The 16,942-nt window shown below is 40.8% G+C and overlaps 1 protein-coding gene across 1 annotated transcript; it reads left to right on the forward strand.

Annotated features, from left to right (window-relative positions):
* The first annotated feature begins 268 nt into the window (after positions 1-268).
* mcoln1a (mucolipin TRP cation channel 1a) lies at positions 269-15,439 on the forward strand. Its single transcript, XM_053418357.1, has 14 exons — positions 269-436; positions 6,044-6,312; positions 6,673-6,840; positions 7,715-7,871; positions 8,463-8,544; positions 9,149-9,245; positions 9,802-9,901; positions 10,445-10,551; positions 10,824-10,973; positions 11,631-11,732; positions 11,863-11,985; positions 12,537-12,743; positions 12,955-13,085; positions 13,560-15,439. Exons 1-14 carry the CDS (start codon positions 406-408, stop codon positions 13,594-13,596), a joined length of 1,761 nt encoding a protein of 586 aa, XP_053274332.1. The 5' UTR covers positions 269-405; the 3' UTR covers positions 13,597-15,439.
* The last annotated feature ends 1,503 nt before the right edge of the window (positions 15,440-16,942 follow it).

Genomic DNA, 16,942 nt, shown 5'->3' on the forward strand with positions numbered 1-16,942 from the left:
AGTATAAGCACATAGTTCAAAATAAAAAATAACATGTCCAAACATATTCAGACTTAACTCAGAGTAACAAATCCCCTGTACCAGGTGTTCTCAAAGTTCTTCAAATGAATTTATATACCCCTGTAAGTGTGTAATAATGTGTATATCTTGCCTATAGGTGGGACTGTGAGGACACAGCAGAGTCGCTTCAGGCTGCTGGTGAATCTGGTGTGATCGCTGGCTGCTCTGGTCACATGGTGCCAGTCACATGACGCGGGCGGAAGTCAGGCTTTGACAGCGCTGCGGACAGACCGCTGCTCCACTGTGACGCTCTCGAACACACTCATCGCACACACAGTGAAGACAGCTGATTTCAGCTCCAGCTGCGATCTACTTATTTATCTGTCTTTTTAAAAAGTGGACTCCATGGCTGCTACAGGACTCCAGGACTCACCAGGTAAAGCACATTTCACTTTAGCTAACGCTGTCGCCTGGACACAAGAAAACACTGTTGTGTTGCTCATTAGGCACAGTTGTTGTTGTTTTTGTCGTTTGATCTTGTTGTTGTTGTTGTTGCTCATCTCAGACATTATTGTCACCTCGGTGTGTTTGTGAGCTTCAGTGTCACGAGGCACTTCTGTCTCTATGATGACTCCTATGTTGAAATCCTGAGTGTGTTTCTTTCCTCTCCACGACTCAAGTCCTCACACGGACACACAAACAGAGAATTTCTAAGGACATCACCTGTTGATTGTCGACCGAGTAAAACTCTTGAACACCAGTGAGAGATTGGTCCAACATTATACTTCCCTGCTACACATCCTTCCTCATAGGACTTAATGTCAGCCTGCCAAGTCAGACTTGTTAACTCTTCCTCATACTGATTGTTGAATTTTATTATGGGCAGTAATGTATATATATTGCAATGACAGCAATCATACAGAGGAAGGATAAGGTCATTTCCAGTTAAAACAATGGGCGAGGATTGAGCAGCATACACTTATTGTGGAATATACTGTACTTTATGTCCTGTAAATGTCAAATGGAGAAAAAGCAAAAGCAAAACAAAAATCAAACTCGCACAAAACGAAGAAAGACGATGCAAAACAGAATCGCACAGAGGCGAAAGCATTGATGCTAGAATGAATGAAAGTGATACATCAGGACTTTATCAACTCTAACCCTGCATGGAAGTCATGATTGCTATCATTGTTGAATAACCTGCCTCAGGATCGACCCATTTAACAACAAATACTTCCAGAGAATAAATTCAATATCACTTTTGCACAATCATAACGGAAAAAGAACCCAAATCAATAAATATATCTTAAGAATACACAACAATAAACTCAACATGTTTGTCCGTTATCTTTCTTTCTTCTGGGGCCGTCTTTGTGGAAGTTAGCGCATCGTTTGAATTTCGATTTCCAATGTTTGCTCCTGCAGTTTGTCCATTTTTCCATCTCCGTGCTCTTTCCTGATGATCGTCCAAATGCTTCATTAGAATGCCGGTGTTGTAGATGTCAACCCTAATATTCCATCTCCCAGAACTGAAGTCTTGCGTACGTTACATTTTACTTGTGGGTCATTCTCGGGCAAAATCGTAGGGAACTCTGTCTAAGGCTACACTACCGTAAGCCACTCCATACATGGTTTGGGATTGGTACATAGATTTTCATAGTCATCAATGTCCTACCGAACATTTTCTGCTGCATCGGAGGCATTGGGCATGTGGTATCGTTTTGGGAACATCCCTACCGCAAAGAATAAGTCATTTTACTTGGTTCAGTCACAGCTACAGGTTTTTAGCTTTTTATTGGAATTGCTTGTTTTCCAATTCTCTGTCTCCTACTTCTTAAATGGATTAGATTTCGCCAACAAATTCTTCTCTCAAGATGAATTCTGGTTTCTTTGACCTTGTAATGGGCATTTTTCAGTCCCTGACAAATTGTTTGGAATTTCAGAATCATTTGACTGACCTTTATTATTTATTGTAGAACTTAATTACTACATCCAGGTCCTCACCCTAATCTCAGAGGTCACAGTGGTTGTGTGAATTATTGGTCTTAATGAGACCGATCCACCAGAATCAGCCCCCACCCACTGACAAATCTCCTGAAGTGCATCCACAGGCCCTGACTCTGTCATGCAGAATAACAGCTCTTTCATAAACCTGTCTTATGCATGGGTGCGTCTGCAGTGTTTTTCAGGTTAGCGATCGCTGGGTAGATGAATTTTGACTTTGTCCCTGTGAATTTGACTTGAATGTGAAAGTTCATTCACAGCCTCTGTAACATTCGTATTACAGGAGAGATTTTAAAGTGAAGGTCCCCTTACTACCATTCTAAGACAGTCAGATGTGGTTGTGTGCGTACAAGTTTGAAAGTGAATATATTATTGTGAAAGTAGCTATTTTCATCCCAACTTGTGATCTTTAAGGAGCTATGAGGCTCACACACACAATGGCTTCTTTGTGTAGCATCACACACACTATGTGGGCAATAAGCTTCAAGTTAAAGGGGTCAGTTGACCTAAATTACTAAAGCATGGTGGTCTGTGTCTTGTGCACATGCACATGCAGAAGTGTTTCAGAGTTTTCCTCCCAATCCCAATATAATTACTTTCCATTAGAATTGAACAGAGGAATGTATGTTTGTTTAGTAATTTGAAATGAACCAAACATTTCACTTTGTATTATTAAACTGTTTACGCTTCCAGTGATGACTGAACCAGATTTTCCTCATGACCTCCACCAAGGAGGTTCTGTTTTTACCCCTGAACTTTGTTTGTCAGGGAGTTTGCTTCATCTGTATTTCTGCCAACTCTCCACAGGCGGTGGTGAAACGGAAGAGCCAGATATTTTCTAAGATTAATAAAGCTGTCAAACTCGGCGGCCCGGCCGGCGGCTCGCACCCACTTTTGATTGTCCGATTGCTATCCGGCGAGACGATCGACACACTCTGATCAGAGATATGTGTGCTCTTGGTCTCTGTACCTATTGTCCACACAAAATGTTAAGTGGTTGGATTCTTTTAGCTGTTTCTCATTCTTCTCACCAAGGCATTTAACCCCCGTCGAAGCCAGGGCCCCTCACCTGCCTCCGCCGTAGCTGAGTTAATTACTATGCTGTCGCTCTCGGCTAATTTAGACAAAGCCAAGTGTTTGAGAGTTACTACACATCTGTGTTGTCTGCAGCTGTGTGTGTGTGTGTGTGTGTGTGGGGGGTGTTACTATTTCTTTAAAATATGGATTCAGTTTACTGCAGGCAAGCAAATATTTTTATCATAAGATTTCAGGTTATATCTTGAATCTGAAGAATATATTTACCTTGAAGTGGAACTCCACTTATTTTACTCATCAAAAACAAACCAACCACAACCTTCACTCAGGAGCAAAAACTGTGACATTTATCAGGGTAATTATCAATATTCGACTCTTATTTTTTTTTTATCTTGATGGAATTTGAAGCCACATTGTCTCATGAAGCAGGATTACTGGATAACTGTTTTGAGTAAAACGAATCGTGGTTAAAATTCCAAACCAAAAATACTGATTACTCCTCTAACGCTATCAGAAATGTTGGATTTTTATGTAACTTTAAGGAACTCCTCTCTCTTAGTTACAGTTGCTGAACTGGTCCTCTCTCAAACTAAATTTACTAAGTTTTGCACCATGTTGAAAAACAGGAAAAGTCAAGCACCATTTGTTTTATTGTTTGATTGCCAGTGTGCCAATCAGTAGTGATTCCGCAGAAGGTTCCTCTGTTTACAGTTGGTGCTGACTAATACTGAACGCCAGTGGAGTGTTCCTCCTGTTTCACTTCTCATGTCCATGGCACAGCTCTGCTAAGCTGTTGGTTTGCTCTGCTGACTTATTGAGTTTGTTTGGAGTTTGAGGTCATCCTGACTCAGCGGTTCCTCTGACCATGCCTTGCTGACTTTGACAACATAGTAAGACTTAAAGAAGTTCCTCAACTCTGCCCAACATCATCAACCATGTCAGGTGTTCAGTTGTTTGCTGAGTGTGAGTGAACAAACTGAGTGACCTTTTTCTTCCTGGTCTAGACAGCTAGAGCATGTGACAGCATGAATAGCCTATCCTGTGATTTGTGGTTTTCTTATTGGGTAGGGTCAATCCCTGCAGAGACATGACACACTGACCTGTTTTGTTTCCAACCATAAATCCCCCGCTCTGTTAGCTTAGTCACACATTTTAATCCAGGTTAAATTGACCAGTCTGGTCATCTGGGAGTGTCGGACTGAGCCAATGTGAGACTACAGCAAGGAAATTGTCCGAAGAATTCACCGCAAATAAACAACAAAAGGTGAAAAAGAGGTGGCCTACATGTAGAAGACGCTGATGAAGGCTTGGAAAGACAATGATACTTTAGAGCTTTTGGTGGTAAGGGCAGACGCCAACTTCAATGTGCTAAAAACGTGTGATATCCGCAGCCGAACTTATGCATCATGTTCTGCTGCCTGCATGCTCTACCCAGGGGCCACCTCACATCTGGGCGCTCCAGGGATTGTCCTGTTTTTTTAATTGAATACAATTTTGAATCAGTGTTTTTGTATCGGATCACATGGGATGCATCATACACCGATACCCTCAAAATGGGGTCATTGACTCAGTGCAGAGTTTCACTCAGTAACAACTGACTTATTATTATTATTATTATTCAATGAGGAAGTGTGCCACAAGTGACAATGTTTGTCACTTGTGGCACACTTCCTCATTGAATAATCAAAAGAACACAATAAGGAAGCACTGCAGTGTCTGGGGTAATGACCAAATAAGAACAGATCTTTTTATCTTTTTTTAATAGAGGTCAGACTGAGCATGTAGCAACCAGTTTCACCACAAGGAAAATAAATTAAATAAATTAAAATCAGTGTAAATTCAATGGAAACCTCAAATATCTTAAAAATTACTGTTACACCTTGGATTTAGGAAAACTACTCCGTAGCAAATAATGTTTTGAAAGTTTTTACGTAGATATATTATGTTATTTATTTAAATGCCCTTTTTATCAATCTCTGGAGTTCAATTTGTAGAAAGACATGTTATGTCTACAACAGATGTATCTATCTATCTAACTTCATACTTAATATACTCAGTATCTATTACCCATGTCAAACCCTGACAGATCAGACTTCTTGGATTCATCAGCTCACCTCTACAACCAGTCATCAACTACTATGATGTCTGCAATAACTCGCAGACTCTTTAGAAAATAGTTTTTCCTTTTCACTGCCACTGGTTGAAAAACATACATATGCCCATCATTTAAAAACTAGACTTCAGATCATTTTTCATACTGATTCCCACTTGTAGTTTTGGCTTTGGAGCGACAGGGGTTAAATCACATGTTTAGCTGAGTTGAGCACATGCTCAAAGTGCCAGAGGGGTCAAAGAGAAGTAAAGTCATACACAGTGAGAGACGAAGAGATGATGTCAGACTGAGGTGAAAGAGTGAAAGCTGAAGACAGACTGTTCAGACTCCGGCACATGTGGTGCTGACAGGACGCTGTCGCTGGAAGGTAGAAGGAGGTGTTGAGTGGAGTCAGGTTTTTCAGGAAATGACTCGACTCTCGCTCAGCACTTTGGAAACTCAGTTCAGTTCATGCTGAGCCAGTTGTTATAGTCTCTTTCAATCTTTCTTCTTGCCTTTTGTTTAATCACTTTATTCTATTTTGAGAATGCATATACGCTTCTTTGATCATGAACTTTATCATTGAACTAAATTAAAGTGTCTCAACCTGACATTTATATATATATACTCTGTTCTATAGCATCAAATAACTAATTAAAACCAAACTTACCTGTAAAATGAGCACTTGAACATACATCTGTGATAAAAATGACTTAAAATCAAAGAAATCATCTTTGAGAACACTGTTTTTGACATGTACTTTTACTTTTTTGTTTATCCATGATTAAAAAGTCTTTATCATACATTTATTCAGAACTTCCTATAATTTAACTGAGATTTATTTCTTCACAGATCAAAAGTTGACTGAGCTTGACGGAGAAATCAAACATTCTCTTGTTTTTTTCCCCACAGAGAAAAAAAGCCTGTCCTCCTCGGTGAAGCGCTATGGCTCCACGGACAGCAGCGGCGAGCATGAGCATCAGAGCAACAGTCATGCCAACAACCATCAGTTCCTCGCGGCGAGAGCGGGTCATTGGGTCGGGGCAGGTGAGGGAGAGGAGGCCCTACGCAGGAAGCTGAAATACTTCTTCATGAGTCCTTGTGATAAATATCACGCCAAGGGCCGCAAGCCATTTAAGCTGGGCCTGCAGCTGCTCAAGATCATCATTGTCACAGCTCAGGTACGTCATCCCAGAACTTTAGTGAAAGTGTAAACTGGTCCAAAGCGGTTTACAGCACAGTTTTGCCATCCAGCCATTCACACACACATTCATTCAGTGCATCTATGTGCAGCACTTTCTCTATTACACCTCATTCATACACTGCCGGCACAGCTGTCAGGAGTTCAATTTGGGGTTCAGTATCTTGCCCAAGGACACTTCGCCACACAGAATGTGGGACACATGGATTGAACCGCCAAATTTCTGGTTAGAGGACAGCCCACTCTAACTCCTAAGCCACAGCTGCCTCTTTCCTTTCTCCTCCAAGGGACATATCTCAGTCTTCCCTCTCTTCCTTTGTCCCCACCCTCTTCACTGCAGTTGGTGCTATTTGGCCTCAGTAACCAGGTGGTGGTGACCTTCAAGGAGGAGAACACGATGACCTTCAAGCATCTCTTCCTCAAAGACTACGATGAGTCCTCAGATGACTCCTTTGCGGCTTACACGCAGCGCGATGTCTATGAGCACATCTCCTTTGCCGTGGAGCAGGTAAGCCCTGAGACAGATGGAAAGCTGCTTTAATATATGAAACTACTTCTTAACACTGCTCCAACTTGTATTTCTCAGTTTGAAACTAGAGAGTCACTCAGTAGAGCACATACCGTCACCGTGGCCCAAATGTTTCCTTAAAAAAAAACATTTAATGTCATTAGATCCGGGGGGGTTTCGGGATTTGAACCAAAATGGACACACTCTAGCAAAACTGGTGCTAAATGTAAGTGCAATATATTAGTGCAACTACATTTGTGTTTTTTTTCTTATAAACACCAGAGTTAACACCAGAAGTTAGTAGACATCATCTTCTTAACCAAGGTGTAGTCGGAACAGATTTGTCTTTAGCCTGCGGCGGAAGATGTGCTGTCCTGATGTCAATGGGGAGCTCGTTCGACCATTTGGGAGCCAGGACGGCAAGCAGTCGTGATTTTGTTGAGTGGCTAGGTGTCCCCACAGTGAGGGAGCAGCAGGACGATTGTCCAATGCTAGCAGAGTGGACGGACTGGGGTCGAAGGTTTAACCATTTCCTGGATGTAGGCTGGGCCCGGTCTGTACGCAGCACGGTCGGCAAGTACTAGTGTCTTGAAGTGGATACGAGCAGCCACTGGTAACCAGTGAAGGGAGCGGAGTAGGGGTGTGGTATTAGTGAACTTAGGTAGGTTGAAGACCAGTCGAGCTGCTGCCTTCTGGATGAGCTGCATAGGTCAGATGGAACTGGCAGTTCATCTCAGCTTCTCACCAGAAAGTTCACCTCTTTATGTTATAGTTCCTCAAGTCCTTTTTCATCTCAACTCTGTGTGGTTATGAGGCCGATTCATGAAGCCACAGGATTTTTGTCTTCATTATTCTCCTCTCCTCGTCCCTCCAGTATCTGGCCTTACCAGAGACCACAGTGGGACGCTACGCATACGTGTACGGTGTTGGCGTGAATGGCAGCGCACTCTCCCTCTGCCAGCAGTACTACAAGAAGGGAAGCATCGACCCAGCCAACGACACCTTTATTATAGACCCACACATCTCCACAAGTACGTGAACTACACTGTACCACATGATTAGCATCCGTCAGGGTTCGGAGCTTTCTTTGTCCATGACAAGCTGTTGATTCTGTGATAAGTTGTGGGAGCTATAGCAGATACACAACAAAGGGGATGTGTATGATAATATGCATGTCTGTGTATGAGCTTTGTTACAGCCTTTTTGTTAGAGTTCATGTGCACCGGCAGCGTTTGTGCATGTGTTTTTAAAGTAAAGTTTAAAATTTCCAACAGTTCCAGTCATGAATGTTGTTGCGTACCCTCAGAGTTTCTTACTTCCTCATAATAACATGTGTTTGAGTCAGATATTAACAAACTAAGAGGAAGCGAGTTCAGCATTGGAAATAAAATAATGTTTAAATCTTTCTCCAACTCATGCCCCATTGTATTTCTGTCTAATCTGTTACGTCTAATATTGCTGACAAGATTTCATAATGTTTTTATTTTGTCCTCTCTATGTGCAAACTGGAAATTGCCAGAGATCAGAAATTCAGATGTTTTCCCTCTCTTTGATTGTAACTTCAGCATTTGCCAGTATTACCTCAGCAGGACGCTTCTCTGCCTGTGCTTTATCCTCTGCAGACTGTGTAGGTGTGAACCCTCTGTCCGTGCCCCCGTCTTCGCTCAGCAGCAACTACAAGAACTTCACGCTCAAGTTCCACAAGTATGGCTTCATGTTTTTGCATGGCTTCGGCTTCTCCTTGTTTGGCCTCTGCCGCTGAGATTATCTCTGTAGTAATGGAGGATGACATTCAACACATCACTTATTTCTGCTGCACACACAAATTCAAGCATCTGTACAGGGACACTGGCACAGGTATACTTCCAGAAACACACACAGAGGTAGGCATAGTTTGCTGCATAACATCAATCAATAACACCAGTAATCTGCTTCTGTGACTGAAAACATACAAATCTCCCTGTTGAACGTAAACAATCTTTATTATCTGCATATTTCAAGTTTCGAATAAAACCCACATATGGAATTAAAAACCTTCTTCAATGAATTAACCAATGCAAATACATTACATTGCATTTAACACTGGTGGTATGCCTGCTTATTTAGAAACCTCTTACACTCTATACACAGCATACAATATTGTTCATGAGGGTCGTTAATTTTCTAATGCACCTGGTAAAATTGAATAAAAGAGACTTTTACCATTTGTGAAATTCAAAATATGTGTTAGTATCTTCAAACTTATTTTCTAATTTTAGCTGAACTAAAATAACATGATTTATTTAATGTCTGTTTTCTCTGTTTCAAGGCTCATTAATGTCACAATAGAGTTCCAGTTGAAGGCAATCAATATACAGACCATCATCAACAACGAGATCCCAGACTGCTACACCTTTTACATAACGGTGAGAACAAATCCTACGAAGGCTTGAAACAAAGCTGATGGATTACAGGTTGATTTGAGAGGCTGCTTCGTTCAAGCACCGTGAAGGGCATTGTCTTACGATTTCTAATTTTTAACAGTACACAGATATTTAAAGTATATATTCTTGCCTTTTGCATTTATTTGAAGGGTTATGAGAAGACAACCCTGACCTTCGCTGTGTTACAATATTTTTTGTGTATTATTTTCTTCTATTTGATATAATGAGATTTCTATTTTGCGATAGACACTGACTTCTTTGGCCATATGGTCATGTGCTAATTATTATGTTAACTATTGACAGAGTAAAGGACTATTTTATACATCGTTTAGTATAGACATCGTGGTTTTCTTCAACACTGATCCAATTTATCTTAACTGAAGGATTCTGTGTCAGTGACAATTAGCATCAATATATCTGATTTCTTAAACAAATTAAATTGTTTCACATTCTGTTAGATTATACATTCGTTCATTTTCGAGAATATATGTACAGCTTCATGGGAAATGAGCTGTGTGTTGTCTCCTCACTCTTCCAGATTGTTCTGGACAACAAGGCGCACAGCGGCAAGGTGAAGATCCGGTTAGAAAATCACGCATCGATTAAGGAGTGTAAAGAACCGAGCGTGTCTGGACAGGGTGAGACACCAGTTGACATGAGGGTTGGGATTCTGACAGAGGAGAGAGCCGCATGCGACATGAGACTCATGGAAGTCATAGAAATATGTCAGCGGTAAGGGGCGGAAACCGGTTTCAAGCCAAATTCTGTATATAAAGATGGATGACATGTCTCCATGTGATTTTGCGCATTTGGAGCCAGAGTCTGCAAGTAGTAGTATCGAAGTCCCATCAATACCCCCCTGTTAGACCAATCATGAGTCAGTCTCAGTTGTCAATCATTATTTTTGTGGGTGGCTGGATTTATGAGACAGGCAGCCACCAGGGGGCGATCAAGATGCTTTGGCTTACCATATTTGTAAAGTCAATGTTTGAAACTGTTTTGAGGATCATGAGGATGTTAAAGGCTGCATACAGTTACTGAACCAACAGGAAGTTTTTATCCATTAAGTTATTTATACAGAAGTACTTGATAATGGAGGTGTACAGCAGCATCCCAATATTGAGGAGAAAGATCCCTAACAGCTCTGTTTGTTTTTCTCCTCCTTCCCCTTTAAACCCCAGCTGAGAACTACTCTCGTGTAGCTTTTGACGTCGTGGTGGCTCTGGTGTGCATGGTGTCCCTGCTTCTCTGCGGGCGCTCCATACTGCGAGGCATCACTCTGCAGCAGGTGAGGAAAATCTGTTACAGTCACAAGAGGGGAAAACATACAACAGAATGAGAGCTCTGAATAAGAGAGCATCAAATCAACCCAGGCCAAGCAGATTCTTGCTTCGGACAGTGAGGATGCTGACCTTTAGCAGACCGAGGATATTGTCATTTTCCAAATAGATGCTTGTAGTTAATGTTTATGAATGTTCAGTCAATAGACCTCCTACTCTGCATGAATCCCTCGCTCTTCAGGATGGTTCATTCCTCTGACCGTCTCTGTGTGTTTTCCAGGAGTTTGTGGAGTTCTTTAAAGAGCGTCTGGATCGTAAAGTGTGCTGGGCAGACCGGCTGGAGTTCATAAACGGCTGGTACATCCTCCTCATCATCAGTGACATCCTCACAATCACTGGGAGTGTCATCAAAGTTGGTATTGAGGCTAAGGTATGTCCTGCAAACCAGTACACCAGGGGTATTCGGTCCAAATTCAGAGGTGCAGGTAGAGAAAATGTCCTGCAAAGGTCTGAAACATCAAAATGTTTAACTAGTGCTTATGATTTAGTTAAATATATATTGGAATATTAAATTAATCAACGTCTTGTCAAATCAAAGGATCTATAACACAACATTTTATTGTCAGTTTACACATTGAACTGGAAGGATTGTAAATACAAATAATTGTATACACTGGCTGCCTCTCTCCTCTGACAAAGACTCACTGTGACTTTTCCTCATCTCTTTCTTTTCTGTTCAGCTTTAGTCACATTTCCTTTGCTGAGGAAATGCTCTCACTGTGATGGAATAACAGCACTAAATAACGTTATTTAGTTCCTCTGTTGAAGTCCATTTAGCCCAGATTCTTCTTCCTACCATTAGTACATATGAGAGGCTTCAAGTTTAAATAAGTGAGAGCAGCTATTCATCCTTATTTTTTATAAATGTTGCTAGTGTATACAAATATGACTCCAGTCTGTAGCTGAGCTGTAGCTGTCTTTACCTACATTTTAATACAGGAGCATTCACTTTAAAGGCTGATTTTTTTTCCGGTGGCTATGATATAATTATAAATATTTATAGATCTCATCTCTTTCCTCCTGACAGAATATGTCCTCCTATGACCTCTGTGGCATCTTGTTAGGGACCTCCACCCTCCTGGTGTGGGTGGGAGTAATTCGCTACCTCACGTTCTTCCAGAAATACAATGTAAGTCTCAGGACATGTGGTGCGAATCAACTCATGCTGCTGCTGATTTATTTTCTGATGATGTTTTTGATGTAATGTAATAAATTCAGCTAATATATTGTCCGTGCTCTCGCCCACACTGTAACTTTAGATTCTGATCATCACACTTCGAGTTGCGTTGCCCAACGTGATTCGGTTCTGCCTCTGTGTGGCCGTCATCTATCTGGGCTACTGCTTCTGTGGCTGGATCGTCCTGGGACCGTACCATGTCAAGGTGAATAACACGGCAACTCTCACAGGGATGTTTGTTGAAGTAAAACCTCTTCAGAGTTGAATGTTAAAAGTATCATTTCTATTCACATTTAATTCTTTGCTTACCTCAAATAATGCTCATCACCTGTCTTTAAAGATTTTAATTTAATTTAAATGTATCACGATTTGGAAGATTCAGACATACATAAAACCACATTTTACAGGTTTAGCTATGCTTTTGCGGTAATACAATATATTTTTTATTTTCTTTAAACATGCATATTCCTCTTAAAATCATATTGGCTTTACCTTATTTCACACAACTTCTGCATGGTAATTTGGCTCAAATGAGTTGTACTGTTTTCAAAACTTGTATTTGAGTTATTTCACACCTGAAAGTCTGTAGCAAGACCATGTCTTCGTCACACTGTAGAAATGCTGAGTTTGAGTATTATTTGCAACAAATTGCTAAAACCAGATTTCTTCAGTTTAAAGCAGTGTTAGCACATTTCAGTTTGTCATTTCCTAATGTTTTCAGAGGTTTATTGGCGCTGTCTGTTTTCTGTCCCTCAGTTCCGCTCCCTGTCCATGGTGTCGGAGTGCCTGTTCTCCCTTATCAACGGGGACGACATGTTTGTGACGTTTGCAGGGATGCAGGAGAGCAGCACTCTGGTGTGGCTGTTCAGCCAAGTCTACCTGTACACCTTCATCTCGCTCTTCATCTACATGGTGCTTTCGCTGTTCATTGCTCTCATCACAGGAGCCTACGAGACAATTAAGGTAGGAAATGAATATGAATACTGAATATTTGGCATTAAGGATGTTGGTTGAAAGAATAAGTCAATGAAAGTGAAAAATAATATGAATTAATGTAGTGTTATATCGCAGTTTAATGGAGTGGACATTTTTGTCCCATAGGTGCTGAGAGAATATTTTTTTGAAAGAAGCCCCTAAGGTTTAAATAATAACATATTCTCATCAATTCCCACAGCACCAAACCCAAGAACCCATCCACATCACGGACCTACAGGCTTTCATAGCAGAGTGCACAGACGCACCGAGCTCAGGGAAGTTCAGGGGTCTGGAAACCTCACCGTGCTCCTTCTTCTGCTGCTGCGACAGGTGAGGAGGAGACGGCTCACGTCAGAGACACGACAGATGATTGGTCAATGCAGCCTGACTAATTCTTATTTTAAATCTAACTGGATCTAAACATTTCTGCAGCAGGACCAATTGAATACAGTCATAAGCCTCAGAGGAAAGACGTTATAATATACATTATGTGAGCTACCTGGTTGTGTGAGATGAAAACTCCTGCCTTGTTTCTAGACTTGTAGTTTTCAGTTTGAGGGGTTTAGAATTTTAATTTTTTTTAATTTTTTTTTTATGTAAAAATATACAAATGCATATTCACTGAGCTGGACATTACCCCATCATTTTTATAATAGTGAGATGGAGGGAACATCAGAAAATTTTTCTCATTTTCATCCTGTTGTGACATAATTTGCCACAATTGTGTGACTCTAAATAAGAATATATGACTTATGATGCAGAAATTGTTTACATCAACATCATCTTTCTTTGATTTCCCCACAGAACAACGACATATGAAGACGCCCTGCTGGTGAACTGAGGTTGATCTTGGTGACCTCACTAGCTGCCCCCTGCTGGCTACAGGGATACATTGCACAGACTCCTGACGCCAACATTCTGTGTCTGGGTCAAATTCTTAATACAAATCCTAAGGAGGACCTGCCTTCAGCTGGACCAGCGCTCTGTACAAGGAATATACAACATCAGTCTTTTTATTGGACCTCATATTAGGCCTGTCTTCATTTCCATGGACTGAAGGCTGATGAAGGACAGGACTCCCCCTCTGCGTGAAGAGGAAGACTCAGCACCATCATGGCTGATGAATGCAAAGACATTTCTCTGTTCCTTGTAGGTATTCCAAACAAATCTGTATTTTTTCCCCCTATGTATTTAAAAATACACAAGGCTGAACCAGTGGCAGGGACGGCTGTTGAGATACTAAACAGGTACAGGCTGGGGACCTGCAGAAGTACATACATGGTGTTGTTATTTTTGTGTTTTTCACTTTTATAGTATTTCAAAGTTGGTTACCTCCTGAGGACAGGGCTCTAAAAATGAGGCATTTGTACATCCCACAAAACATATCCAGCAACCTCACACTCTTTATTTCATAATAACACAGCGCTGTCTACTGTGCAAACTACTAGAATGAGAGGAGGAATTCTACCTTCTAGTATGCTGTCTTTTTTTAGACAATCAGGGAGGACGACAGGACCACAAACAGAAATACAGAAGGAGGTTTCAGGTGTGGAATTGACTTGATTTGCTCGCTCCCCACGGAGTGTAACGTTTCTAACTGATTCTTTGGCTCCGGTCCAACAGCACGAGCATCACGTTGCCTTCGAATGTGTATCTTTAGTTTCATTTTGGATGCCGCACTCGATAGCTATAGTGGATTGAGTTGCATTTGTCAGAGTAATGATCGATGCGAGGGGATGCACTCGCTCCCTAAAGAGGCACTTAAAATTGTCTGTGGTCAGCTACTACGAGGAAAGCTGCTCTCCAGAGCGATGTGCATGTACTGTGTATTTCTTTAACGATGCCTAAAGTTCAGAAGTCAGACTTTCATGTGACTTGTTTTTTAAATGCCTTACAAAACGGAGCGGGTTTAGGGTTAGGAACAAGAAGATAGAATGTTGGCAGACATATATATGTTTATCTACATTAATACCTTGATGCCACATTTTTTGCAGTTTTTATTGTTATGTCTTGTCTGAAACTGCAGTCTAGTGCTTGAATAACTTTACATTTCTCTGTCTATATTCTGCATAAAACGCACAATAGTTTCCAGAGTCTAGTAATCTGGATTCGTGAATATGTTTTTTGGAAAAGTGTCTGAGATGATCTTTGATCCAAGCAGTTGCAGGTTCATTTGAGTGTGAAGTGACAGAAGGTTTTTCTGTCACCTCATATTCTGTCTGATGAGTAAACACTGGTACCTTTATACTTATTTTATTTAGGGATTTAGATGAAAAATATGTGTGCCAAACATATCAATGGCCTTAACTTATTGTTGATTTTACATGCATGTACTTGTATTTCCTGATATTCCTTTCCTAATGTTTGAAGATATCATGTTTTTATACAGAAAAATATGTGCTTTTACCTAAGAAATGCTAAAATGAAGTCAACTATCTAGTGACAAAATGTTCCCTGATCATCTTTGAAAATGAATTATTTCGTTTCATTCTAACACAGTTCCTTTGACTCATCAGAAGAGGGAGCTTGTTGTTCATGAGTGTGGACACTGTATCAGAGGACTACAAGTTTATTTCTCTTCTTGAAAAAGATGGCAGAGGAAAAAAGGCACATTGAAAGTTTAAAGGAAACTACGATTCTTGATTTCTGCCAATAAATCCTTCGGTCCGACACAGTCAAACACAGCTGTTGTGAATCTCCTGCATGTTTTAGTTGAGACGCTGCAGCACAAAGCTCTCAGACGAGGAGAAATCAAAATTCCTTTTTTTCTCCAGAGCCGACCAATGTGATGAGCTCATTTCCTGCTTATTGAGCTTTTCGAGTGAGGCTTGGCAGCTGATGTAGCACATCTTCGCTTTCCGACTACTTAACCTAATATTACCATACATTATGCACTGCCCCGACGATGCCTCGATGGTTCATGTGGGAGTGTGTGAGAGACAAGCAAAGGTGGAGTTCATAGTTCTATGAAAGCGTCTCATAGATATGTCTTTATTTACCTTTCAGACACACATTGTGTTTCACATAATGTGTGTACAGGATGTTTTCAGTTTCGGTGAGCTGATGTCAGGTCGATGCCTTTTGTTACTGCCAGCTTGATCTCAGCTTGAATTCAAATGTGCACCAGTTACTCAATTGTGACTGGCTGTTTGAACTTCAGGGCCTTTTATGTTAGGAAAGAACCTCAGATAAAAACTAGAATGGCCCTCAGAGAGTCTCCTTTTGAAACCACATTTCATCAAGATCCATAGAAAGTTATTAATCTAAAATGTTTAAAATTTGATCATTGGTTTTACATAACATACATACAGACAAACAAAATGACAATATAAGTGTACAAGTACATAGCTTACACAGATTCGGGATGCTGTACAGGGACATTTGAAAACTACACAATAGTACAAACGATACATCAGACAGCAACATTTAAAACAAAATATAAGAGAACAAAAAGAAGAAAGGGTTAAAAAAACGATTTGATTCTTGTTTCTATTTGAAAGATTAATATATAAATATAAAAAGGGGATCCGGATTGAAATACTGAATCCAGCAAACACACTGTTAAGAGAGGAAAGCATTCTGTGAGTCCAGGAGCGACCTTATCGTGACCCACAGGCCATGACCAGTTGACCTTTTGGATTTTCCAGATCATGAGAATTAAATGTTTTGTTGCAAGGCACGCTAACATGATGAATTTCATTTGTGCTGACTTAAAATTGATGCCTTTGGTCTGAATGCCCAACAAGCATGTAGCTGGACAAAACACAATGTTTAAGTGTGTCTATCAGTATGTTAAAGAAAGCAGAGGGGGCGGAACCTGCACAGTTGAATGGGTTCTTCCCCGACCCATATCACATCCTTCCCCCAAGGTTTGTGGAAATCAGTCGAGTTGTTTATGTGTAACCTCGTTTACAAACAAACCAACAAACAAAGAGACAGGAGTGAAAATATAACCTCCTTGGAGAATGAAAAAAAGATTAACCTGCAGCACCAGAATTAGTTATTTTTGTTTCTTTTCATATTTCTTATTCATTGAGTCACTGAGTTTGTGTTTGGTGTGTCTGTAGGTCTGTTTGTATACATGGGGGGGGGTTCCATGCAGGTTGTGTTTAGCGCCACAGGCTGTGTGTGCAGCTGTCTTCACGGAAAGAATTTAGGGCAGATGGGCGACCGTCACCAGACCACAC

Source organism: Pleuronectes platessa, chromosome 3 (assembly GCF_947347685.1).
Source record: "Pleuronectes platessa chromosome 3, fPlePla1.1, whole genome shotgun sequence".
Lineage (NCBI taxonomy): Eukaryota > Metazoa > Chordata > Actinopteri > Pleuronectiformes > Pleuronectidae > Pleuronectes > Pleuronectes platessa.